We start from the raw sequence: 27653 nt of genomic DNA on the forward strand, positions 1-27653 counted from the left end.
AATACTCCCCCTCCCCTTCTCTTGAGACAGTGTCTCACTGTACACAGCTCTAACTAGCTCGTAACTTGCTACATAGACCAGGGTGTTCTCATACTCACAGAGATCTACATGCCTTTGCTAATAGCCAGCTCTAGTGCCTAGTCTAGTAAAACTCCGTTCCCCATTCTGTCTTGTGGCAAGCCTCTGGTAATTCTCTTTTAGCTAGTCCCTTTTAGGCGTGGGTCATGTGATTATGGGGGCTGACAAGTCTCAAGTATGCAAGAATGGCCAGCCACACAGTATATAAGTACTGGTTTCTCCATTGCCACGAAGTAAACACTCCAAAAAGGAAAAGGAGAGGCGGAGCCAGGCGTGGTGGTGAAAGCCGGTAACCCCAGTACTTGGGAGGCTGAAGTAGGAGTTCCAAGACATCCAGACAGCCAGAACTTCATGTATGAGAGACAAGTGCACTACGTCCTAGCCTGCGTCTTAAAAAAAGACTGACAACGAAGACAGCCTTTCCCAGAGATCCAGAAAAATGGAGTTTCCCCTTACACCCCGTGCTAACTAAAGCACCCTCAACAGCACATTTTCCCGCTCGGTGGTTGAGCACACGTGTGGCAGACCGCTTCTAAAAGCACACCGGTGCTCAAAGGATACACAGTCCGCCTTTAGCACCTCCAGAGGGAACTCCTAGGCACCTGGCTGGCAATCAGCACCCCTTCGCCCTCAAGCAGTTGCCGCCCACCAAGGGAAAGGCGGGGCGACCTGTCAGAAAGTAGCGCGAAGTTACATCAGTTGCTTACTGCAGCCAGATGAGATCTTTGGGGACACCAAGAAGGTCAGGCCCGCGTGAACAGCCATCACCATTACAGACTTGCCCGGCACCCGCGGGAGAACCTGTCCAAAGCCTGCGCGCCCGGCCCGCTCGGCCACGCCCACCCGCCTCACAGCCCCGCCCCCAGCCAATAGGGGAAGCCACTCGTCACAGTATTTCCGGTTCCAATCTTCCTACGGGCTTCCGTAGCTCCCTGTTTTCCAGGCATCGGCTCTGGCCCCGCCCCTACCGCGTCTTTGACACAGTCACGTGAGGGGTGCGCGCGGGGCCTGCCGGGAGTAGTGCTGCCGGCGGGTCAGGGTTCGGCCCGACATGGCGGTTCCTGTCGGACAGTGACCAAGGCTTTGCCGTCGGGAGGACCGAGTGGCGGTGGTCGGCGTCCCCACCGGCCAGGGTGGGATGCAAAGCTTCCGGGAGCGCTGAGAGGAGGCGGGGACGGGCCCAGGCCCCGGAAGCCGAAGCAGCGGCGGCTACGCGCAGTCTGCTGCAGGCTCCGGAGTGGGGCCGCACCCGGCCGGGCAGGCGGCGGCGGCGGCGGCGGCTGCGGCAAGCTCGGCTCCGAGGTGGGGCGGAGGCCGGGCGCCGGGCCGCGGCCATGGCCCAGTGCGTGCAGTCGGTGCAGGAGCTCATCCCCGACTCCTTCGTTCCCTGCGTCGCCGCGCTGTGCAGCGACGAAGCCGAGCGGCTCACCCGCCTCAACCACCTCAGCTTCGCCGAACTGCTCAAGCCCTTCTCCCGCCTCACTTCCGAAGGTACGTGGTGTTCTTCCTCGTCCATCAGCTGCAGCCGAGCCGTGGCCGAGAAAAGGAAGTTGGGAGCAAGTAGAGGACAGAGGGGCGGCGGCCCGGGGCTGCGGCTGACGAGGGGCGGCCAGCGTCTGTCAAGACCGCGCGCTCCTGGCCACCCCGGTTTTCTAAGCGCAGTCTTCCTCGGACGAGCCAGGTCATTAAGTCGTGAAGATAAACCTGAGCCCCTGCACAAGGGAGTCGAGACTGTTGTTAACAGTCACCGAACAGGATTTGGTACTTATTAGACAGCTAAGGTAGAAAGATGCAGCCTCCAAAACGGAGTTTAAGAGAAAAGATCTGCCATGTCCCTTCGTCGAGTGTTAAATTGGACTTTTAAAGTTACCTTGTTCGTGGCTCGTCTAGTCTTGGGGTTCATCTCTGTCTGGACTTCTGTTTGGCTGTTTACTTTCCTCCTTTCGACCATTCAAACAGGTTCTAGCTATACAGCAGTTGGCCCAATCTCAAGAAAAGCAAGCAAAAGTATTACATGAATAATAATAAAAGATGGGGGCTGCCCTGTAGCTCAGTTGGTAGAGTTTCTGCCTAGCATGCTGGAAGCCGCTGTCCATTGGCTTCTCAGCACCACACAGCACACCTGTGATCCCAGTGCTCGGAGGCAGGAAGATAAGAAGGTTAAGTCTTTCCTGGGCTATGTATGTGGCATGTTTGAGGCCAGCAGGGATACATGAGACTCTACCTAAAGAGAAAAATGTAACAATTAAAAAGTTTAAAGAAAAAAAATGACAAAGGATAAATTGTAGTAATAATATAGATGTTTCAAGTTATCTAGATTTATGGGGTTAGAACAGTTCAAGCGTTTTGTCCTTTTCATATTGGTGGTTAATCATAAGAAATATATTCATATTTAATAATTATTTTCTTTCTCCAGCTTTATTGTTTATTCTTGCTAATTTTTAAGATGAGTTTCACTCTAGTCCAGGCTGGTCTGGAACTCACTATATATATATATATATATATATATATATATATATATATATATATATATATATATATATTTATTTAGCTTGGCAAGTCCAAACTCCAGGCAGTCCCCCTGTCTCAACCTCTTGAGTGCTGAGATTACAGGCTTGAGCCACCATAACTGGCTCTTTCTCCAAGTTTTGATTTTTTTTTTTTGTTATTAAGGAAAAAAAAATCATATTTAAAATTTTATTCAAGTGGACAAGAGAGATGGCCCAGTGGTTAAGAGCCCATGTAGCTCTCACAGACAACCAAAGTTTGATTCCCAGCACTCAGTGTGTGGTGGTTCAGAACTTCCTGTATCTCTAGCTCTGGGGAGACTCGCAAGTCGAGACACACACACACACACACACACACACACACACACACACACACACACACACGGAGACAACCAAAGTTTGATTCCCAGCACTCAGTGTGTGGTGGTTCAGAACTTCCTGTATCTCTAGCTCTGGGGAGACTCGCAAGTCGAGACACACACACACACACACACACACACACACACACACACACACACACACGGAGACTCGCAAGTCGAGACACACACACACACACACACACACACACACACACACCCCAGAGAGGAGAGAGAGGGAGGGAGGGAGGGAGGGAGGGAGGGAGAGAGAGAGAGAGAGAGAGAGAGAGAGAGAATTTTTAAAAGTTAAACATTTTAATTTAAGTATACTCTTAAGTGTGGTTTAACTGCTGTCTTTAAAACAGAACATAGCAAAAAAAAAAAAAAAACAGGTAAAGTTCCTTGGAAATTTGAGAGTTGTTTAGGATGAAGGGTTCTCTTATAAACTTTTATCAAATAACTGTGGTCTTTATTTGGTTATGGTGTTTATCCAAATACACGCACGCATGCACACACATATAGTGCTATACTGTTGGTTCCTGTGTTTACATGCTTCAGGCAATCTTTAGGACACTTGCTGCTTTGCAGGTTTCCTTTTGTAGTTAGGGAGGAAGGAAGTATCCAAAAAAATCCAACTTTGAGGGGCAGAGAGATGGTGTAGTGGTTAAAAGCACTTGATACTCTGCAGATGACCATGGTTCCATTCCCAGCACCCCTTGGCAGCTTATAACTGTAGCTGCAGCCCCAGGGGATTCAGCGCTGTCACCTGGCATAGCACTGTTCACAGGTGATGCGCTTACATACATGTACACATAAAACTAAGTTAAAAATTTTGTTGTTGTTTGAGACAGGGTTTCTCTTTGTAGTCGTGGCTGTCCTGGAGCTCACTAAGTAGACCAGGCTGGCCTTGAGCTCAGATCTGCCTGCCTCTGCCTCCCACCCTCCACCACTGGTGCATGAAAGTTGTATACCACCATGCCTAGCTAACCCGAACTTTGATAGTTCCTGGATTCTCTTCAGCTCTTCAGCCTATAGTTTATTCAACATTGCAGCTATTCCCATGCTTTACAGCAGTAGTTCTCAACCTTCCTAATGCTGCAACCCTTTAATACAGTTCCTCGTGTATTACTTCATAACTGTAATTTTGGTACTGTTTTGAATTGTAATGTAAATATCTGATATGTGACCCAAAGGGGTTGAAACACACAGGTTGAGAACCATTGCTCTAGCGTTACTAAGAACAGCAAACCTCTGCATTTGTAATTCAAATGGGGGTGGGGTTGATAGGTCTGAGTATTAGCTCAGATTGACCTCTGTTTTTTACTGTACCCCAATCTAGCTTCACCGTTGAGAGCCTCTTGCCTCAGCCTCCTGAGTGCTGGGGCTACAGGTGTGCGCCACCACTCCTTGTTTCAGTTTATATTAAACTTTCCCGTCTCCCGTATCGAGGTTCAAATCCAGGCTCCTACACGTGCTAAGCAAGGGTTATCTCACTAAGCTATGTTTCTAGTCCCTCTTCAGTCTTGAATTCATAAAAAATGAACCCCGGAAGTCAATTTGACTTTGTGTGTGTTTTTTCCTGATGTGTTAAGAAAAATAAACAATGCTAATACCTGAGACCTGTTTCATATAGCTTTTTTTTTAGTCACCGAGTCTTTTGTTATTTCCACTTACTAATTGTCATTATTGTTGCTATTTTGGGACAGGGTTAGTTATGTAGTTCAGGCTGGCCTTACCTCACTATGTAGCCCAGGCTGGCTTCCAGCACACAATGATTCTCCTACCTCAACTTCCTACATGCCAGCATTACAAGTGTACACCACCACCTGGCCATTGTTGCCTTTTGAAATTTGAGGACATTGAGATATAGAAATAATAGCTTATCTGCAGTTTTGTATCTAGGAAAGATTTAAAAACAGGTAGTGTGACTCAGGATATTGTGATCTGAATAATCAAAATCATCTAATTTCTTGGGTGTGCTTAAAATTACTTTTTTATACTGGAGAGCAAGGTCTCATGTAATCTAGGCTGGCCTGGAACTCTTGATCTTCCTGCCTCTATGTTCTAAGGATTAGGATTACAAGGGTGTGTTACCATGTCAGGCCTCATATATATAGTTAAAATTTTTGGTAACCATGATAATACATAAAGAAAAAAGTAGCATATGTTTTCTTTTGATGCTGAAGGTTGAACTTGGGCCTCTTGCACTAACCTTTTTTCTTTTGCACATAGGTATATTCCCAGCCCTGGTGGGATTAGTTCCAATAATGTAACTTATTTGATCCATGTATTTCCAAAGTTTTGGCAGATTTATTTCAATAGGTATCCAATATAAAAGATATAAGTGGGAGGTTTTGCATTCTTTTTTGTTGCTAAAGTGTTTTAAAAATGGTGTGCTTTTTGCTTAAATATCCTCTTTTGTGAGTAGGTGCATTTTTAAGGACTCCGTAGGCCTTCTGTGATGTTGCGGGGATAGAAGTGAACTTGTGTCCACTTGTATTTCTCCTTGAAGCATGGGAAAGATTAGGAAGGAGTACAGTGAGGTGGTTGATAGACAGAGAGGTGGTGGAAAGACAAAAGCATTCACCATGTATTCAAGAAGGAGTGAGGTAGAATGGTGTCTTAGTTCCTCTTGTTCCTGTGATAAAATATTCTGACGGAAGCAGCTTGAGATACTTGAGATATTTTGGCTCACAGCTGAAGATACAGTCCATCATGGCAGAGAAGTGAAGACAGAAGGAGCCTGAAGCATCTGGTCACATTGCATCCACAGTTAGGAGCCAGTAGTGATCGCAAACTCTAGTTTCCCATTTTATACAGTCCAGGGTCCCTTTTAAGGAGATAGTTCCCTCTACAATCAAGATGGATAACCATCGTAATCAAGCTAACCCTCCAGTGGCATGCCCAGTCTTCCAGGTGATTGCAGATTCTATGATGTTTGCAGTTAAGACTGCTGTCAAATGGTTAGGTCAGAAGGTATAAATTGTAGTCAGTGTTTAGGGGAGAGTAGTGGGAAAGCAATCTTGTGGGGTACAGAATTCAGAGGAGATGCTGGGGAGAGGAGAAGCTGAGTTTCAGGAAGGGGCTTCTAGATTTCATTTCTAGTGGTAACTGTGAGGCAGTCTCGAGTTCTTGAGCAAGGCCATTGAGTTTGTAGTTTATAAGGGTCATATGAGTTGTTATAAATTTTTAAAAAGTTTAAGCTGCCATGGTACAATGTCTGTAATCATATTGCTTTGGAGGCTGAGGCAGGAGGATTGCTTGCTTGATTCCAGCTTGAATTACATAAGGAAACATTCAGAAAAGAAGAAAAAGTTCAAAGGTAATTAAGATATAGACTACAGTGTCAGCATAAAAAAATTTGGTAGAACATTAATTTTGGAGGGGGGCTGGGAGTTCATATAGGGGAGGTGGAATGGGTATATAATAAGAATATGGATGTATGCATGTGTGAAATTCTCCAAGTTAATGGAAAATAATATATTCAGAAATTTGGTGTAACATCCCACCGCCTTTTTGTTGCTGGTAAATAAATTTTGGGGCTTTTTTTTCCCTTTATGGAATGTGTGTCATATAGAGATTCTTCAAAGATTGTTTTTTCCTTAGGAAGTAAGTCATAAGAATATCATTTAGGTAGTACAATTTCAGGATCCAAGTAAAACAAGTTACATTTTCTTTTTTAAAAGATTTTCTTTTATTTTACAAGTATGGGTGTTTTTGCTTGCATGTGTGTCTGTGCACCACATGCATTCATTGACAGCAGAGGTCAGAAGAGGGCTTTGGATCCCCTGGAACTGGAGGAGGTACAGAGGGTTGCTAGCCATCCTGTGAGTGCTGGGAGTTGAACCCTGGTCCCCTGGAAGAACAGCTCTTACTGAGCTATCTCTGTAGAGCCAAGTTAAAATTTCTTTACTCAGAGAAAGGAATGTAAACAAACAAACAAGACTAGATTTTATTTGTGGCCAGCAGGTTTGTTTGATTTGCCCTGACTTCTGAGATCAAACTTTGTAGCAGGAATCTTAAAAAGTTCTTATTAATAAAATCAAACCTGAGCCAGGTATTGGGGTGAAGCTGGAAGATCAGAGAGACAGAACAAGCCACAGCTAACCTCACCTGGCCAACTTCTCAGCTGATCTTGTTTCCTCAGCCTGGAAGCCTCTGTGTCCTCATATCCGAACGGCTCTCAGCTGAACTGTGCTGCTCAAAACCTAAAAGCTTAACCAGCCAAATGCTTAACCAGCCAAATGCTTCTAGTTTCTGGTCCTCACGCCTTATATACCTTTCTGCTTTCTACCACCACTCCCTGGGATTAAAAGCTTGCTTTCTGGGATTAAAGGCGTGAGTCACCATGCTTGGCTGTATCCTTGAACACATGGATTTCTGCCTCTGGAGTGCTAGGATTAAAGGTGTGAGTGCCACCATTTTCTAGCCTTTGTATCTAGTGGCTGTTCTTTCTCTGACCCCAGATAAGTTTATTAGGGTGCACAGTATTTTGAGGAACACAATACCACCACAAAACTTGGCTTAGTACAGTCAAGTATTTCCAGAAGATTTATCTTTAGGCTTCAGTAGAAAAACACATAGTTTAAATATTATACTGAAAAGACAGTTACTAGAAGAAATTTGAGTACCATTTTTGTGTAGGACCTTAAAAATAGCTATTAGGCTTCAAGTACATGTAAGTTAGATGATAGCGAGCCAGTTAAGGTTTCTTGCATGTTTTTAAAACCTATGAAGAATTAAATACACTGAATCTACCAATGAAGCACAGTTCAATGGTTTTGTATGTTCTTGATGTGTGCTCCAGATTTAACTTGTATTCACTGTTCACACATTTTGTGATCCTACGACTTCTTTTCTATGATGCTGGAGATTGAACTGGGACCTTATGACACTACGGGATGCCTGTTTTCGCTTGTAAATAGTACTGTAGCTACCAACATAAAACAAACCCAGTAGCGTCTTTGGAGGGTCTGTGTCTCCTACTGACGTCAGGCCTTTTTTTTTTTTTAAACCTTACAGGTCCTTTGCATGTATATTATGGCTTCCAGTTTGTCTGTTTGTTTGTTTGTTTATTTATTTATTTATGGGATTCCTGTGTGTGAGAACGTGTGTTTCTGTATCTGTATGCATTTTTATGCTTTTTCTGTGGCTCTTTTTCTTGTTTGGTTGTCTTGTCATTTTAAGATTTTTTTTTATTATCTTTTTGTATTTTAATATTATTCCTTAACTGCCTATTTGTTTTCTAACTAGAGACAGAAAGGGTGTATAGATCTGGATGGGAGGAGAGGTGGGGAAGAACTGGGAGGAGTATGGGGAAGGGAAACCATAATCAGAACATATTGTATGAAAAAAATGTATTTTCAATTAAAAAAAGGATTAAAGAAAAACAACAACAACAACAAACAGAGCTAGGGATGTACCTCAGTTAGAGTGCTTATCTAGAGTGCGTACGCCCTGTATTCATCCCTCACCACCATAAAAGAAAAACACAAAATTTATGTACTGCTGAGCTGTGTCCTCAGTCCTCTAGTATTTTCAGAGATTTGTATTGGCTGTAGGCTTCAAAGAGTTAATCATGCCTTACTATTTGTTTGATGGTAGTTCTCTAATAATTCTAAATAGTATTTCATTGTATCATTTTAGATGTGTTTTCAGAAAATTTCACTTTAAACATTAACTTTAAATTACAGTTTCGGAAGAATGTACGCTAATGTGTTGAAATTGATTAAATTTATTTAAGTGATTAAAAAGAATAGATTGTAATTCCTCTATAAATTTGAATAGTTTTTCTGCACAGACTAGAGAAGTTTGGCAGATAAGTTTAGGAAATGTCTTTGAAAGGCAGCTTCTCTAATTTATTTTCTTTCCGTTTCCCACCTGTTCCTCTTCTTCCTCATCTCCATCCTTAGCTCCCCCGACCCTCCTTCTCTATAGTTTTAGGTCTGGCTGGCCTTGAACTCCTGATTCTCTTGCCTCCACCTACCAAGTGGTACTACAGGTATGCACCACCACACTTTTCTTTGTTGTTATAACCATCATAATCATTTTTTAAGTTAAATTTCTTTTAGTTATAAACTTTGCTTTTTTGTTGTTGTTGTTTTTTCTTTTGATATTCAGGGGTCAGGACCTTTATGAGTTACCTCTACCCCAAACCTAAAGCATTTCATCCTAGCACTGTTTTCGTTACTTTTCTATTCTTGTATGAAATACCTGACAAAAACAACTTGGGAAGAAGGGTGTATTCTGACTCTAGGATATAGTCTACCACAGTGAGGAAGGCAGCAGGAGTACAAGGAGGTGCTCGTGCCACTCTGTACTTAGGAAGGCAGCTCTCTTCCTCTTTTCCATTGATTTCTGAGACCCTAGCCCATGGGATGGTGCCACCCGTATTCAGAGTGGGTTTCCTCCTTAGTTAACCCTGTCTGTGGACACCCTTATAGTCAGACCCAGATATTTAGTCTCCTAGATGATTCTAGATCCTGTCAAGTTGACTCAATATTGACCACCACACATCTTTCCCTTGTCAACTTGATACCCACATAATATCACTTTAAACATTTTAATCTTTTTTTCTATGTTTACGACTGCTGATTCAGAGGTCAGAAGAGGCTGTCTGATTCCCTGGGACTGAAGTTACAGATGGTTTGTAGGTCTCCATGTGGATGCTGGGAATTGAACTTGGGTCCTCTGGAAGAACAGCTTGTGCTCCTATCTATTCCCCCCACACCTCCAAAAAATCACTTTAAAGCCATAACCTTCTATCTTTTGTCCCTATAGGCACATAAAAGTACTTTATAATGTAAAATGCATTCGGTCTAAATTCAAAGGTTCTTATAGTTTTTAACAGTACCATACTATTTTGAAGTTAAGTACAGTTTCTTCTGAGACACTGATGTCTTCACAGTGAGCCCCTAAAAAATAAATTACAAAAACAACAACCAGATGACATACTTCAATGTGGGATGACACAAAATAAACACTCCCATCTTTAAAGTAATGAATGAGGGTATAGCAAGGACTATTTGGACCAAGGCAAGACTGAAACCCAGCGGGGCAAACATCAAATCCTACAGCTCTTTGTTGGGTATCTGGGACTGTGCTCCTGGTAGCTTGGGTAGCTCCACCCTTCCTGGTCTGCCACCTGCAGCACATGCAGTCTCTCAAACCAGTTTCACTCCATTCCTGTAGCTTTCCTCAGCAGATATCCCATTGCCCTGGTCTTTTTGTGGCATCCCAAGGTCTCCCAGTGTTGCGTAGGCTTCACCTTCTCAGCTTCACCTAGTGGTCTTTTAGGCTCTCTTAGCAGGGAATCCAACCCCGCCACACATTGCTGTGCCTCAGTGGTGTTTTAGAACCTTGGCCTTCTATGTCCCTTCATTCTTGCAGCTTCCATGCCTGTAAAACTAGTACCATGTATATGATGCTAAGCATTGCCAGCTAGAGATAGGCCCCTGGACCACAGTTAATTGTTGCCTGTGCCTTCCAGGATGACTCCAGGGAGACAGTTTTCCCTGTAGTTGTTCTTGAGCAGGGCACCCTTTCAGTAGCATTCTGTTTAGACCCCTTTAAGGGAGTTTGGATTTTCACAAGATGTAGTACTAAAAGGATGGAGTCTTGCTCTCTGGGCACTTTTCCTATTGGTTCAGTTCAAAACAGGTTTCTCTAGAATTTTGCCAATCTCTAATAATTACATCTCCTTTCTCACCAACATGGCTTGTCTACAGCTTTATTTTTTTACACTTATATATTTATTGTATGTGTCTGTGTGTATGTGTATAGGCGCTCGTGTGGAGGTCAGAGGAACTTACGAAGAAGTTGGTTCTCCTCTTCTAACATGTAGGCTACAGGGATCAAACTCCAGTCTCTGGCTTGGCAGCAAATGTTTTTACCTATTGAATCATCTTGCTGATCCCTTGCTGATCAGCTTTAAATTCCTTTTTCTCAACAAATGGCATGGTTTTTTTTGGTTTTTTGTTTTTGTTTTTGTTTTTTTTTTTTTTTTTCTATTTTGCTCCATTTGTTCTCACTGTAGACCTGGGTAAAAGTAGTGTGCAGTAATCAAGACACAGCCCAGATGCTGTCTGGCTTGATATCAGCCAGCCATTGAATTCAGCCTCACTGAAGTTGTTAGAACATAGGCAGTGGCAGCCAGATTCTTTGTCAGAATATAACATGAATGGCTTTTAGCCTAGTTCCCAGTGGAGCCTTGTTCCCCTTTGAAACCCCATAAGCAAGACCGCCATTGCTGATGTTTTTCTTGGCAATCTGATTTCCAAATTCCTACCAGAGTGGCATGTTAAACTCTTCTTACAACATTCATATGCTTTTTAAGTCCCAGAGTTCTAAGTTCTTTGACATTCTTCTATGACTGAGTCTCAGAGGCCTAACAATCACATAGTCAGGTGTATCACCACAACTGTCCCACTTCTGCTGTCAGTTCTATATTAGTTCTTTTTTCATCGCTATGACAACATACCTGATAGACGTATCATAAAGGAGGGAAAGTTTATTTTGGCTGACTTTGGAGCCTGTAGTCCATCATGGGAAGATGACAGCGGGAACAGGAGGCTGTTTGGTCACCTCCCATCCAGTCCCCAGAGAGAGAAATGAGTGGGGGTGCTTAGCTCACTTTCTCTTCCTCCTTTATTCAGCTTGTGACCTGAGCCCATGATGTGATGCAGCCCATATTCAGGGTGGATCTTCTCACTTCCTGAATCCAGTCTAGAATCAGGCATACTCGGGTTTGTCTTCTGGTGACTCTGGATCCTGTCAAGACGACAATATTAACCACCACAACTACTCCTATGTTGATGTAACTAGGTAATTAATCTCTAAGGTGAGTGAGAGAGAGAGAGAGAGAGAGAGAGAGAGAGAGAGAGAGAGAGAAGAGAGAGGTTTCTAGTTTGAATATAAGACCTAGAGTATGCTAGGAAAGTATATTATAGCATTGTTCCCAGCCCTCAAAGGAAGGTTTGCTACAGTTTTTGCTGCTTATAGTATTTGTTACTTATAGAGCAACCTTAAGGAAAATACTTGCAGAGTATGTTCCTGATGATTTCAGAAGTATACCATAGTACTCTGGCGGTTCTCTTTCTTTTCCTTTCCTTTTCCCTTTTCCTTTTCTGTGTCATAATTATACAGTTGGGAAGTTTCAATTATTGAGGGAGGTCTGTGTGTACTTAAATAAGAAAACAATCATCATAGATGAATGCAGAGCATACAATAACTTCATCTCCACTGTTCAGCTACAAAATGCAAAACTTGTCATCATTTTAAACCTTTGTGTGTGTACATGTGCATATGTGTGCCCATGGTGTGTGTGTGTGTGTGTGTGTGTGCGCGCGCGCAGAGCAGAGGAAAACCTTCGGTGGCTGTCTTTTCCTTCCACTTTGTTTGAACAAGGGTCTCTTTGTTCACTCCTGCATGTGCTATGCTAGCTGACCTGTGAGTATCCCAGGATCCTCTTGTTTCCGACACCCATGTCTCTGTGGGAGTGCTAGGATTATAGACATATGGACTCCTGTGTCTGGTTTTATGTGGGTTCTGGAGATCCAAACTGTGTTCCTCAGCCTTGTGTCTGCTTTTTTTCGTTTTCTTTAAAATTACTGTAAGTTAGGTTGTAATCCTCCTTCTTTCTCTTGGTTTTCTTTCATCTTTAAATAGTCAGGTCAGCTACTATGAATACACTTTGCACATAACTTAAAATTATTTTTTTAAATCATTGTGTATGTGTGTATGATGTGTATGAGTATGTGCATGCCATGTTGTGCATGTAGAGAGCAGAGGACAACTTGCAGTACTTGGGTCTCTCTTTCCATCTTGGACTCTGGAGATTGAGTTGTCCACTATCTCACGTATGTTATTTAAAATACACGTGCAAATATTCAAAACACATGCTATTTGATATTTTATTTTATTACTATTATTTATTTTTGGTTGAGACAGTGTCCCATTTTGTAGTTTGGACTGGCTTTGAACTTAGAGCAAGGCATTTCTTTGGCCTGAGTTGCATGAGTGATTGAATTATAGTTATGAGCCACAACACCTGAGTAATATTTTAATATTTTATTGTCCCCCCCCTTTTTTTTTTCTACCTCTGAAATGTATCCCTCATGTTCCAAGGCTTGCTTGGAACATGGTTTGTACACCAAGCTGCTTTGGAACTCAAAATAATCCCTGTGTTTATGCCTCCAGAATGCTGGGATTATAGGTATGTGTTCCACACCTGGATGAGCTTTATGTTTTTAAATTTAAAATTTTAGAAGTGTCTGAGGAAGCACAAGAAATTATGGAAATTTAGTTTGTAACTGATTAAATTATAAATAAGCCTAGATGTAGAAATGCTTGTGGGGAGCTGGGCATAGTGACATATATCTGTGATCCCAGCATTTGGAAGGCTGAGACAGTAGGATCACTGTATGTTCAAGGCCACCCATGCTTCATACAAAGATCCTGCCTCCAAAAGCCAGAAAAGTGTCTGGGTACTTTATGGGTGGTGGTTTTGGACAGCTCTGAATGTAGGGGAAACAGGGCCTATAGGGAAATTGTGTAGCATTGTGTGAGAGGAAGGAATATTTTTTTCCTCTTTGAGACAGAGTCTCACATAGCCTAGACTGGCCTTGAACTCTTGATCCTTCTGCTTCTATTTTCCAGGTGCTGGGATTATAGGCATGTGCCACTATGGCTGTCTAAGAGGAACGAGTTTATGGTTAATAGGTTAGGCATTTCTTTTGGTTTGTAAGGGAAAAAATGTAAACCAGTTGTATCCTGGAAGAATATTCTTTTAATTCTTAGTTTCTGATTTGAGATTCTTCTGTGTTTGAAAACCATTAACCCAATTTTGGTTTATGATACATTATACTAAGTTAATTTAAAATTTCTTTCTCTCTTTTAAAAGTTCACATGAGAGATCCTAATAATCAACTGCATATAATTAAAAATTTGAAGATAGCAGTAAGCAACATTGTCACCCAGCCACCTCAGCCGGGAGCCATTGGGAAGCTTTTGAATGATGTCGTTTCTTGCAGCCAGCCTGCAGAAGGATCAGTGGCTAATGTGATTACAGCGGGGGATTATGACCTTAACATCAGTGGTATGTAACAACTGTTGATATTTTTTTTAAATGGAAATTTCTTTTGTTAGGAAAATAATTCTTTGTCTTGGAGACCTTTCATTCAAGTACTTTATGGCTTACAAGGTGCTAGAGCTGGGCCTATAGAGCAGTGCTGAAAGACACTTTCACAGCCAGGAAGGAACTTCTTTGTTTCTAGCACCTGTAGTAAGTAACCTAGGGTAATCAGTGTTTCGCGATAAAACTAATAATAGATAACATGGTTTTTTTTTGTATGATTTGATATTGTTATTAAATGAAAGGCATGTTATTATACTTTTAATCTTGCTTCGTGTTAAGTGGAAATGTTTATAAAACAGATGTAAGTACATAGTTTTATAAGTGCTTCTTACACTGGTTTAGGTAGTAAATGTTTTTATAATAAGACTGATAAGGAAAATAACACGTTAATATGTAGAGTGAGTTAATATTTGATGTGATTCTTTTCTAGTATCCAAAGTCTTATGAAAAATACATAGTGAATTCTTAAAAGGGAAATATTAGAAATATTAATATCAATTAATGTAATTAATCTAATTACAATCTCTCAACTGCTTAAAAACAGCAGCTTACTTTTTTTAGGTTGGTTTAATTTAGTCTGACACTTTTATACTTCCTAATTGTATAGCTAAAGACCTTCCTGGGCCAGTGAGATGGCTCAGCTGGTATAGTGTTTGACATGAAAGCCTGATGACTGGAGTTTGAGGCCTAGAACTCGTGGGAGTGTGGTAGGAGAGATTTGACTTTACAAAGTTGTCTTCTGACCTCCACATAGGCACTGTGGCACAATGCACCCCTATACATTAATATAATAGTGATGATGATGATGATGTGGCACAATGCACCCCCATACATTAATATAATAATGATGATGATGATGATATAATAATGATGATGATGATGTTGTGGCACAATGCACCCCCATACATTAATATAATAATGATGATGATGATGATGATGATAATGATAATAATGGTAAACCAAAATTTGGTAAACCAAATCTTGCCTCTATGTACAGAGAACTTAATGGCAGGTTGTAGGTCAACATGATAATTAGTCTATAAGTATGTATACTTACAAATATGTGTAGAATTACTGTTTTAGTCTTCCATACCTTTCTTTGCCATTAATTTTAATTTCAGCAACATAGATCAATCTGATAATTTCATTTTATCTTTTTTTATTTTATAATGCTAGGATTTGTCCCAGGACCTTAAAACATGCTAGTCAGTCAGCTTACCACTGTGCTATACCAGTCAAAAGAATTTGAATTTTTAGATACAGGATTAGTCAGTTTCTGGTATAATGTATTTTAATGTGATGGAAAATTTTACATATTTACCTGAGAAATGGTAGAATTTGAGATTTGTTTCCCTGTCATCAGTGTTGAGGTATGAGAGGCAAGGAGTCAGATGTTAATATCTTAATCTTACATATGACAAGCCCTGAGTTAATGGGGTAACTGAGGTAGGCTGCTGACAGTTTGAAACTTTGTCTCCTCTCTGAAAACATAAACTTGACTAGACTCCTTCCTTCTTCTTCTTCTCTATCCTTCCCCTGTCTCCCCTCTGTCTCCTCTTCTCCCACCCTTTCTCATGCTCTTGCTCTGTGAGACAGTCTCACTGTGTAGCCTAGATGGCCTGAAACTCACAGTAATCTACCTACCTTTTCTTCCTAAGTGCTGGGATTAAAGGTGTGCACCATCATGCCCAGTTCTTTCTTTCACAGGGGAAGGCTTCAAGCTTTCTGTGTAGCTGAGGCTGCCCCTAACTCCTTCATTCTCCTCCTCTACCTCTCAAATGCTGGGATTTTCGGTGAGTACAGCCTCTTCCAGATTTTGTGAAGCTATTTTATAAAGTCTTCCTCTTTTCTTTTTTTCCTTCCTTTCTTCCTTCCTCCCTTCCTTTCTCTCTCTCTCTCTTTTTTTTTTTTTTTTTTTTCTTTTCTTTTCTTGGAGATAGGGTCCTGGCTGGCTTGGAACTCGTGACAATCCTCTTACCTCAACTTCTCAACAGGCCTGCACTGCTAAACTTAGCTAGGCTCTTAACATTTTTGGTTTTCAGATGTATTGATTTTCTGCTATGCACTTTGCACTGATACCTAGAAATGTATAAGACATGCGCTATAAGCTTACAGTCAAGTAAAGAGATCATTATTAATCAATAATCATAATACATTCTGATTTATAATATGTTATAGAAATAATGATTGTAGTAGAGATGACCTATCTGTCATGCCAAAGTGCTAAGAGGATACAGACAGGAGTTGCCTATCATGTATGAAAATAGTTTTATGGGGGTTTGTTTTTTTGTTTTTTCCCTTTTTTGGAGATAGGGTCTTGCTAAGTATCTTAGTTGCTTTTCTATTATAATGACAAAACACCGTGACCAAGGCAACTTATAAAAGAAAGAAAACATTTAGTTGGGAGCTTGCTTACAGTTTCAGAGGGTGAATTCCTGACCATCATGTTGGGGAGCATCAGTAATCAGAGAGCTTGTATCTTGAGGCAACAGCCGTGAGGTAGAGAGATGACTGGATTAACATGGGCTTTTGAATCCTTAAATCCTCCCCTCTCCCCAGTGAGACACTTCCTCCAACAAGGCCACACCTCCTAATCCTTCTCAAACAGTTCTACCAACTAGGGACTAAGCATTCAAACATGTGAGCCTGTGGGTGTCATTCTCATTCAAACCACCACACTAGGTTTCCTAGGCTGATAGACTGACAGACTGACCGGCAAGCCTCCAACTCTTGTGCTTCCTACTTCTGTTCCCCGGCTTTCTGGGGTTGATTGGCATTGTCTTAGTTAGGGTTTCTGTTGGCTTTGAAGAAACATGAGTCTATGGGGGCCATACCTATTCATACCACCACATTCTACTCCCTGGCCCTCATAGGCTTGTAGCCATATCATAATGCAAAATGCATTTAGTCCAACTTCAAAAGTCCCCATAGTCTCTCACAATCTCAACAGTGTTTAAAAGTTGAAAGGTCAAAGTCTCTTCTGAGATTCATGTAGTCTCTTAATTGTAATCCCTTATAAAATCAAAAAGCAGATCACATACTTCTAACATAATGGCATAGGATATAATTACCATTCCAAAATGGAGGAAATGGAACATAATAAGGAAATACTGGACCAAAGCAAGACTGAAAACCATCTGTGCAAACTCCAAACTCTGTATCTCCATGTCTGATGTCAAAGTGCTCTTCAGATCTCCAACTCCTTTGAACTTTGTTGACTATAACACACTTCTTTCTCTTGGGCTGTTTCCACTCCCACTTGGCAGTTTTCCTTGGTAGGTATTTCACGAGTCCAGCATCTCCAGCATCTTGGGGTCTCCGAGGCAATCTAGGCTTCACTTTCATAGTTTCACACAGTGGCCTCTCTCGGCCTCCCTTCAGGGATACCTCTGACACATGCCTGGCCTCAACAGCTTTCCTTAGTCGCAGAGGGAGATTCCGTAACCCCTTTCTTCTGTCCTTAATACTAAAGCCAGAACCACTTGACCGAAGTTGCCAAGTTCTGCTGCTTACTGAGGCAGGAACATGGCCCCCTTATTTAATTATATCTTCACCAGCTTTCTGTTTTCCATGGTTTCCTTCGCTCCCTAAGTTTGATTGTCCTGAAACTCTATCTGTAGACCAGGCAGGCCTCAAACTTAGTGATCTGCCTGCCTTTGCCTTCTGAGTACTAGGATTAAAGTACTGAAGTTTCAGTTTGTTCCATCATGCCTGGGCCTAAGCTGTTAATTCCTTTTCACAAGTTGGAAGCTTAATTGGGTAGGCTCTTGCTCTGAATAAAAGTTACCACTCCTTTTATTCCATTTAATATCTTTAATCTGTTTATCTCCTTGAATACAGGATTTATTTCCATTCTGCTTCCTGATACTCCTTTTCTCCTCAAATTGTATATTTTGTGTTTTTCCTTGTTCAGCTTGCTTTATAAGAGTGAACACTAATAACCACACAATATAGCCTATACTAGACTGTTTTGAGATTTCCTTTGCCAGCGCAATTAATCCAAATTTCTTCACTTTAGAAGCAGCCACATTCTTAGCCAAAACATCATAAGAACAATCTCTAGGCCACGTATTAAAATTCTTCTCTGAAATCTCTTGAGGTAGCCCTCACAGATCTAGTCACCCCCAGCACTACTGTCTTCTCTGCTCCTACTAGTATGATCCAATAAGCAGTGCTTAAAGCATTCCACTGCTTTCCTAACCCAAAGTACCAAAGTTCACATTCCTCCAAATAAAAGCATGGTCAGGCCTATCACAGCAATACCCCAGTCCCTGGTACCAACTTCTGTCTTAGGGTTTCTATTGATGGGAAGAGACACCATGACAACAGCAACTCTTATAAAGGAAAACATTCAATTGGGGCTGGCTTACAGTTTCAGAGGTTTAGTCCGTTATTGTCATGGTGGAACATGGTGGCATGCAGGCAGACATGGTACTGGAGAAGGAGCTGAGAGTTATAAATCTAGATTTGCAGGTAGCAGAAGGAGAGACTGTACCGGCCATAGCTTGAGCATATCTGAAACCTCAAAGCCCACCCGTACAGTGACATACTTCCTCCAACAAGGTCATACCTCCTAATAGTGCCACTCCCTATGGGCCAAGCATTCGGACATGAGTCTGTGGGGGCCATACCTATTCGAACCACTATAGTAATCCTTAAAATCATTTTGTTCAGTCTTTGTAGTCTCTTAAAGTTCCTGAGTAGGACTTTGAATTGGTTAGATCAGTTTTCAAGTAATTCTTTATCACGATCTTCTTCCAGAGTCTTTTCTGTATCACTGATGTCATCAGTAAGGACGATATCATCCCCCAGGGAGTTGAAAATTGCTTTGGGGACAAAATATTTTAGTTATTACACAGGTTCTTATTTCTCCAAAGGGTCATGTCCCTGCATGTTCATGTATAATTTCAAACATTTTTGGGCCAGGGATATAGTGTAGTGAATGAGCATATGCATAGCATATGCATGACCTCAAGCTGGGGAAAGCTGGAAGGGAGGGAGTAATGAGGAAAAAAGAAAGTCTAGAGACAGCAGAGAATGGTGGCTCATGCATGTAATCTAATTGGGCAGGAGGGTTGCTCCCAGTTCAAGGCCAGCCTGGGCTACATAGTTCCAGGCCAACCTGGAATACACAATGGGACTCTGTCTCAAAACAAAAATACTCACTGGTGAAAGATTAAAAAAAAGTTGGAAAATGTTCATCTACTCCATCCTGGACTATTGACTCCAAGGCACTTTCCACAGTTATCCTAGAGATTTCCTTTCCTTCTCTTACTTTATTTTACAAATATTAGTGTCATCATCCTCATTATTATTGTGGGTGTATGTGTGTATGAAGTGTGTACCATGATGCATGTGTGGTCAGAGGACATTGTGAGGTCTTTGTAGGTTCTGTGGATCATACTCATTTTCAGGCTTACATCAAGTAGCAAGGGCCTTACCTGCTGAACCAGCTAGTCAATTTTTCTTTCTTTATACTCTCTCTTTCATTCAAACCTCTCTCTCTGTCTGATCTTGCTCTGTGATACATGTTGCACTAGAACTCACTGGCTCTGGCTCATTTCCAACTCAGTGCTGGATTCTTTTGCTTCAGCTCCTGAAGTTTAGGATGATAGGCAAGAGTAACCGGGCTTGACTCATTTTTATCTTTTGTGGTGTATATCTTTGATTTGATGGAGGGGTCTTCCTTAGTAGCTTTCTGGGAAAGGTGTTTAGAAGATAATGCTTTTTAAATATATTTTTTTAAGAAATTAAAAATTTCTTAGAATGCTTTCCTTTTATTTTTTGTATGGGTGTTTTAACTGTATGTATTTCTGTGCACCACATGTACGCAGTGCCTATGGAGACCAGAAGAGATCATTGGATCCTCCAGGACTAGAGTTATAGATAGTTGTGAACCACCACATGGCTCACCAGGTTCTGAGAACAGAACTTGGGTCCTCTGGAAAAGCAGCTAATTCTCTTAAACAAGGAGTCATCTTACTGGGTGGTGGTGGTGCATGCTTATAATCCCAGCTCTCGGGAGGCAGATGCAGGCGGATCTCTGTGAGTTCGAGGCCATCCTGGTCTACAAAGTGAGTTCCAGGACAGCCATGGTGGGTACACAGAGAAACCCTGTCTTGAGAAACTGAAAAAAAAAGTCTGTGTGTGTGTGTGTGTATAATGTATTTTTAAAAAAAAATCATGAAGCCATCTCTCCAACCACTTAGGATAAAATTTTTGAGAAGTTAATGAAAATGTAGTTTATGATTGACTGATGGTTTACCGGTACCGGTTAGAAATGCTTCAGATTTGATACTTTTCCTCTGAGCTTTTAGTGTTGTTCTTAAGAACCCTACTTATTTTCAGCTTTAAATAACTCAGAAGAGGCTCTTTGCTCTGCTGTTTGAGATGCACATTGGGCCACTTAGGGCTTCTGAGTTCCCGGGAGTGAGCAATTGTAACCATCTGGTCACTCATGGTCTTTAGTCCTGGGAATGTTCTTGAATTCTTTATTTCTTCATTTTTCTTTCCTGGAGCTATTCTTAGTTGGCTGTAGAATTTGAATTGATATTCAGTGTTCTGATCATTTTTATGAATATTGCAGAGTTTTGTCTGTTTACTTTATAAGGCTCTTCTGTTGAAATTTTAATGTTGTCTTTTTTAAAAAGATATTTCTTTGAGACCAGGTGTGGTGGCACATGCTATTAATCCCAGCAGGGGCAGGAGGATCTCTGAGTTCGAGGACAGCCTGGTTTACATAGTGAGTTCCAGGACAGCCAGGGCTACATAGTGAGACCTGGTCTCCACCCCAACCCCCAAGATATGTATTTGATTTCTGTTTTCTTTCTTTCTTTCTTTCTTTCTTTCTTTCTTTCTTTCTTTCTTTCTTTCTTTCTTTCTTTCTTTCTCTCTCTCTCTCTCTCTCTCTCTCTCTCTCTCTCTCTCTCTCTCTCTCTTTCTTTCTTTTTTAAGAATGTTAACTCAGGATATTGATAGATTAATTTTAATTCATTGTTAGTGACCTTTTATTTTTCAGTTTTCTTTTATTCTGCACCTTTTATCTCGTTCATATTCTTTTTCTGTTAGGTCTTTTTCATGTTGAAAAGTTCTTCACATTTGTTGAAAACTTTCTATTTCACATTGAGGTGTTCAGATGTTTACTGGGTACAGGGAAAACTCATCAGTCAGTTCTTCATTTTGTGGTGAGGCTGTGTAGAGTTGGAAGTGTCTGGTTTTCAGTTTTATTACAATTATTTGTAATTGTTTTCTTTGGGGCCATATAGTTTCTCTAGAGGTGAATTTTTTTAAATTGCTGTTTGTTAACTATGGAACAGATTTAATTTTAAGAATTTTGTTAAAATGGTTTTCTCTAGATGGTTTATAGGAATAGTATAGTTATTTGATTGTGAAAACTTATTTAATTACATTACTTGTATTCTCAGAGGTCTTCCAGCATTTCTACTTAAGAGAGTTTGTGTACTCTCTGCTTTTAAAAGCAGGCAGAGATACTACTGAAGCTGAACTGTTTAGACAAATTTTTAGAAAAAACCCAACTATTAGGATAAACGAAAAGAAAAGGAGTTCTTCAGCTTCTCGCTTCTCCCTTATTACTTCAAAACAACTCCTTTCAGTTTATTTATCTGGCTGCTGGGGATTGAGCCTCAGGCCCTACACATGCTAAGTATAAGCACTTTACCTTACCACTGAGCTACATTTTGTCTCTGGAAACTTGGAATGAGATACAATAAAGTACGGAATTAATTTGAATAAGGTACCATCATGACAGATTGGTACCTTGGGGGTTATTTTAAAAGCTTATTTATCCATTCTAATGCAGCATTAGTTAAATGTCCAGAAGTTTCCATTGAGGTTTTGCTGTTAGAGGGAGTTGGCATACTTTTCACTCATTCTGTTTAAGCAGTAAATGTTAGATATTTACCTCATAGCTTGGCTTAACGGTGCCGTATTTTCTTCATCAGATCGGTCAATTAAAGCTAGTGTTCCTTGGTACAGTAATTGGAAAGACACTTTCATGGAATTGAAAGAATCCTCGTTATATACAGGTATTTCTTGTGATGGGTCTCTTTTTCCAGATTGTTCTCATGTTACTCCTTATCCAGATTGTTCTCATGTTACTCCTTATCCTTATCCTGCTGTCCCCTTTTCTAGTACTTTTTCATATTTGTACCAGTTAATCTGTCCCTGATTTTTCTGATGTGAAAGTGGTCTTGTGGTACTCTTTAAACTTTTACTTGTTCATCATCTATTATCTATTTCTTAAATCCATACATTGCTCTGGAATAGTCTAGTTTGAATTGCATCTTCTTTTTATAAAAATGAAAAACATACTCTCCCTTCCTTACCGAGACAAAATACATTGTATAGAGAAATGCTGGTTTCAGTCTCCCTTTGAAGCTGAGAATGACCTTGAACTCCTCATCTCCTGAATCCCCCCAAGTGCTTGCTTAAGGAAATATTCACAGGGTATCATGGCTGCTATTTCACTTGCCAATAAAAATAGGAATAGGAGCAAAATAGTGATTTCATCCCAAACTATGTACAAGCATTTTTAAGGTGAAAGAATGGTCATTAAGTGTTCAAGTCTTGTGTTAAACACAAAATTTAAAAAGTACCATTTCTTCCCATTTCTTCCCATTTCTTATAAAGAGCATAATTTGAAAAATACAACAAAATTAGTTTATTGGCAGTTAACAAAGTTAAAGGTGGACAGAGGAATCACACACTTCACAGCACCTCAGGAAAACATGTGGTTGAGGGGAAAAGTTACTTGTTCACCTGAATGTGACCTGTCTGAAGGATGAAAACTCATTTCTGCCTTGCTTCATGAACCTTTGCTTAGTGTTCACTGTCTGTTCCTGCAGTGCTCATGAGTGCGTATCTTGTCCTTTCCTTTTTTATTTAATTAAAAATTATAGTAGTTTTATACATAACTATGTTCATAAAGTTCTAAAGTCAAATCATGAAACACAGTTGGGAGTGTAGCTCGGCGATAGAGTGCTTATCTATTGTGCATGCCATTCTGAGTTTGATCCTCTTAACCCCATGTAAACTGTGCGGAAGGATAAACCTGCAGTTCCAGCACTTGAGACAAAGGGTCAAAGTGTATTAGTTTCATTTCTGTTGCTCTCGTTAAATACACTGACAGAAGCAGCTTAGGAGAGAAATGGTTTATTATGGGGACGAAATGGCCTCAAGGCCAACCAGTCATGTTATTTTGGAAGTACTGTAGTAGAATGAGAATAGGAAATAGGGCCAGCCTAGAACACCTCAAACCCTACCTCTAGTGAATTATTTCCTCCAGCAAGGTTCCACCATTTAAAGGTGTTCCATAACCATCCCAAACAGTGCCTCCAGCTGGGACCAAGTATTCAAATACATGAGCCTATGGGGGACATATTCAAACCACACTAAGGATTATAAGATCACCCTTAGCTGCACAGTGAGTTCAAGCCAACCTGGGATATATATATGAGACCCCTGTCTCAGATATAAAAACAAAAGACTAAACCCATAGTTCAGAGAAAGCTAGCCTTCCTCCGTCTCTCTCTCTCCCCACTCCTCTTCCTTCCCTCTCTCCCCACTGCTTTTTCCTTTCTTCCATTCTCCTTTCTTCTTCCTGAGAGAAGGCTCTTTTTTTTTTTTTTTTTTGGTAGTAGCGCTTGGGATCAAGCCCAGGGCCTCGTGCATGCTAGCTAATGTCCTACCACAGAGCTGCGTCCACAACCCACATGTGTTAGGTTTATCTTTTCATTATTTGTCTTTGAAAATATAAACAAATGGGTGTAACCTTTCATGTGTTTTTCCCTGTCTTACACAAAAATGCATACTTTTTTGGCTGCTACTTTGTTTTATTGTTTCTTGAGACACAGCAGTCTGGCACTGTAGCCTTGGTTGGTGTTGAACTCATAGCCATCTTCTTGCTGTCTCAGACTTGTAAGTGCTGGATTGACAGGTATGAGCCACTAATGCCTAGCCTTGGCTGTTGCAGATTTTACTTCACAGCCTCATGCTGTTTCCTCTTCCTCTTTTAGTTGCATAGTATACCATTTAATGGATGGACCATAGTTTAGTCCTGATAATATAAGACTCTTCTAGCCTTGTTTCCTTAATTTTTTTTCTTTGATATAGAGTCATATAGCCCAGGATGGTCTCAAACTCCTGATCTTCCTGCCTCTACCTCTGGTTGCCAGGGGTGCAGGAATTTGGCATCACATTTAACTAAAGTTTATTTATACAGATAATACAGTATGGCATAGCTGTTTGGAAGATCTACTACCAAGCAGAAACTTACTCATAAGACTACAGTTTTTTTTTCTTTTTTTTGTTGTTGTTAATTTTTTAGCAATAGTAAGGCAGCAAAGGTGGACAAATAAGCAAAATTGGTATAGATATATAGTCATTTCTGCGAAATATTTTGTTACTTAATAAAAATTTTTGATATTTCTTCTGTTGGTATAGGTAGTAAATCAATGAATTTTTTAGCTGGAGATGATTTTTAACTGATTTGGAGGGAAGAATATGTTCTGATAGTGAGGAAACTAGTTTCCTGTTGTGACAAATACATACAGTTGTGTCATTTATTGTCCATTTCCATGAAGATGGTAGTATTGTTGGGAATTGTCTTAATAATGTCCTCCTAACCATACTGCAAATATGTGCTTTTTTTTTTTTTTTTTGTGTGTGTGTGTGTGTGTGTGTGTGTGTGTGTGTGTGTGTATGTGTGTGTATACCTGGGATTATTGTGGCCCAGTACTGTGAGAAGTCATAGCAGTGCCTGAGAGACACAGTATGTACGAGTTATGGTCGTCAGCTCTGGGATGTAGAGGAAGGACAGGTTTGCATGTAGGGAAGCCTTTTAGGGCTCCATCCTTCAGATCCAGCTCAGGTGAGTACAAGGTTTGGAGTGGTGCTTCGTGTGTGTGGATTAGGGCTCAGAGGCATGCCAGAGCGTGGTTGGTAAGAGCATTGTGTAGGAACCATTGGGAAGGTGGCAGTACCGTCCTTTAAAGTGGCCTGACAGGCAGGTCCATGAAGTCAGGTCCTCCACACCCACCCCTATCACCAGGAAGCTCCCTTTTTAGCCACAGCAAAAGTCTCCAGGAAGCTTTGTAGAGATGGAGATTTGGAAGAGCATAGACAGGCTTGTCTCCAGGTGGCAGGGAGAGTGATTTTCTTCTAGGCTTCATCATGGAAGATGTCAGCAGTGTGGAGGAGAGCCTCTGGAGACTTTCAGTGCTCATTGAAGGAAGGCTTCCTGTTGAGGAGTGAAAAGCATTTCCCTACTGAACATGGCCTAGCTAACCTGGATGCCCAGGATGGGACTGTACATAGGAGCGAGGGACAGAGAAAGACAGAGATAGAGGTGGAGGTGGAGGTAGAGGAGGATAGATAAATGAGAGAGAGAGAAAGTAAGGCGAGAGCAAATGAGAATATGCCTGTGGGGTGTTGGGTGTTCTTTAGTTTGTTGGTGTTTTTTTTTTTTTTTTTTTTTTCATGCAGACTGGTGGGCAGACCCACTCTGTCTGTGGACACTTTTTTCTGTTCCATGGGTCTGGGCCCGTGGAGAGAAATTTGTGTGAGGACACCTGGAATGTTTAGGGAAATCCATAAGGACACACAGGTTGGGTGTGTGCTGTAGGCATCCTGGTGTTAAGAGTGAGAATTGCTTCTTGTCCCTCAGATTCTATGTTACCTGTCCTCGGTCCACTTGGAATCTCTTGAGAGAGCCGAGTCCTGTGTGTTCCTAGGCCCTGCCACAGGTAGGTGGGTGTCCACAGAGGATACAGAGAGTTCCATGCCTGACAGCGTCTTGGGGAAGTTAGAGAACGGAAAGAGAAGTTTCCTGAGTGGTGCCTGGTATTTGGTGTAGGGTAGGGTCGGGAGGTGGGAGGTTAGGGGTGGGAGGTGGAGGGCTGTGCAGAGGAGAGAGATTGTGACAGAGGTGGACGTAGGTCAGAATGGTTGCCTGGTGCTGCCTAGGAGACGGTTAAGGTGGGGGCCTGGGCCCAGGGTTTGGTAGGGCAAGAGGGCAGGTGGGTGCAATGTTTCTTCTTTTGTTGTGTTCTTGTCTTCACCTCAGGGACCTGGACGCCCTGCCTGTTGAGGCAAGGTTGAGGATGTCTCGGGCCTTATGGTCCCTGCTTCGCATGATGTGGGGCAGCATCCATCTGAACGCTCATCACTACCAAGGCCAATGTTTTGGAAGGAAGTCCTTCTTCTCCCATCTTAGTATTAGACCATCGGATTTGGGACACGGGACTAAGGCCGCTGACTCTGCATCCCTTACAAGCATACACAGCTGCCTGCCCTTTTGCCTTGTGTCCATCCTGGAGTGGCCTTCTGCAAGGTGGGAAGCCCGAGCTGGGTCTAGGGTCCCATTGAGTTGGGTGGTCGTCTCCCTTGGTGTAACACCTTCCATCCCACTGCCTTAGAAGAACCGGGCACAGCCTTGGAGGCCCCTCTTGCCGGGACACCTTGACCTGGAAGCTTGGGTCAGCAGACCCAAGGCCATGCTGGAAGCTGTACTGGTCACCCTGGTGGGTGGAGTCATGTAGACAGCCACTGGATCTCTGAAAGCTGCTCTGTGTGTGTGTGTGTGTGTGTGTGTGTGTGTGTGTGTGTGTGTTGTGTGTGTGTGTCTGTGTGTGTCTGTGTGTCTGGGGTGAAGGCTGGGCTAGGGCAGGGATGCAGCTGTTAGAATACCCTGGTTTGGCAGCTAGGGGGCGATGCTCTGCCCCTGAACCCCAACCCCATTATTATGTTTCTTTGGCTCCTCCCCTATAGTCCAGATGTGGTTTGTGGAGGACTTCCTTAGGGTGTGGCTCAGACTCTCAAGTGAGCCTGCCCCCACATCCACACACTCACCACTTGGCCCCCTCCATGACATCCTCCACCACCTGCCCTCTCTCCCTGCACCCCACCATACCCTCAGGCAGGGCCTTCAGGGGCTGGCACAAAGCCGAGTGTGTCAGGGAAGTGCAGTGCATGGAGGTTACAGTGGAGGAACCAGTTAAAGTCTGTTACCCACATCTACACACCACACCCTCACCTTCTGCACACCACTGAATCCCTAGCAGCAGCCCTAGAGTGGCATGTCTGTCCAGTCCTAGCCTAGATGGTTGTCCTCCATCTTGGAGCATTGGTTTTTTTTTTTTGTTTGTTTGTTTTTTTTTTTGCTTTGTGAAGGGCAGAGAGAGAGCACCCTTGGCCCTTGGCCCTTGGCATTCTCGATGCCCTGCTTCCATCCCGCTGATTCAGTTTGCCAATTCCGCCAGCAAGTCCTTGTGCTACCCTGGAAATGGAGGCTTGCCGCCTAGGGAAGGGCTGCCGCCTGGGTCCCCCAGGATCAAAACGGTTCTCTGGCCCGCTCCATGACCCAGGAGAGCTGGAGGAGGAAGCAGGGTCCAGGTGACCGGCTCCGGGCGGGCGACACGTGGCTGTCTTGGGGTTCATGGAAGCACAGCCTCCCAGGTCTTGTGGCCACCATGTCTGGGAGCAGGAGAGGACCTCTCCGCAGGGGATTGTGAAGCCTGGGCTGCATGGGGGTGGTTGTGTGGAACTTTTCCTGCCTCCGTG

General features: G+C 42.1%; 1 protein-coding gene across 1 annotated transcript; it reads left to right on the top strand.

The window, feature by feature from the left end:
* Window positions 1–794: 794 nt before the first annotated feature.
* LOC131901432 (uncharacterized) lies at window positions 795–26533 on the top strand. Its single transcript, XM_059252583.1, has 6 exons — window positions 795–1066; window positions 1151–1569; window positions 13842–14036; window positions 22037–22120; window positions 25759–25837; window positions 26158–26533. The coding sequence occupies exons 1-5, from the start codon at window positions 795–797 to the stop codon at window positions 25797–25799; spliced, it is 1011 nt and encodes a 336-aa protein (XP_059108566.1). The 3' UTR covers window positions 25800–25837; window positions 26158–26533.
* Window positions 26534–27653: the final 1120 nt, after the last annotated feature.

The sequence above is a fragment of the Peromyscus eremicus genome, unplaced genomic scaffold (assembly GCF_949786415.1).
Source record: "Peromyscus eremicus unplaced genomic scaffold, PerEre_H2_v1 PerEre#2#unplaced_82, whole genome shotgun sequence".
NCBI lineage: Eukaryota > Metazoa > Chordata > Mammalia > Rodentia > Cricetidae > Peromyscus > Peromyscus eremicus.

What these genes read in the sequence shown, in the direction of transcription:
- LOC131901432 (XM_059252583.1), top strand. Translation starts at nt 795, where the DNA reads ATGAGATCTTTGGGGACACCAAGAAGGTCAGGCCCGCGTGAACAGCCA. An exon ending in CTCCCGCCTCACTTCCGAAG is followed by an intron (nt 1,570 to 13,841) that starts GTACGTGGTGTT and finishes CTCTTTTAAAAG; the next exon opens with TTCACATGAGAGATCCTAAT. An exon ending in AGAATCCTCGTTATATACAG is followed by an intron (nt 22,121 to 25,758) that starts GTATTTCTTGTG and finishes CTTGTCCCTCAG; the next exon opens with ATTCTATGTTACCTGTCCTC.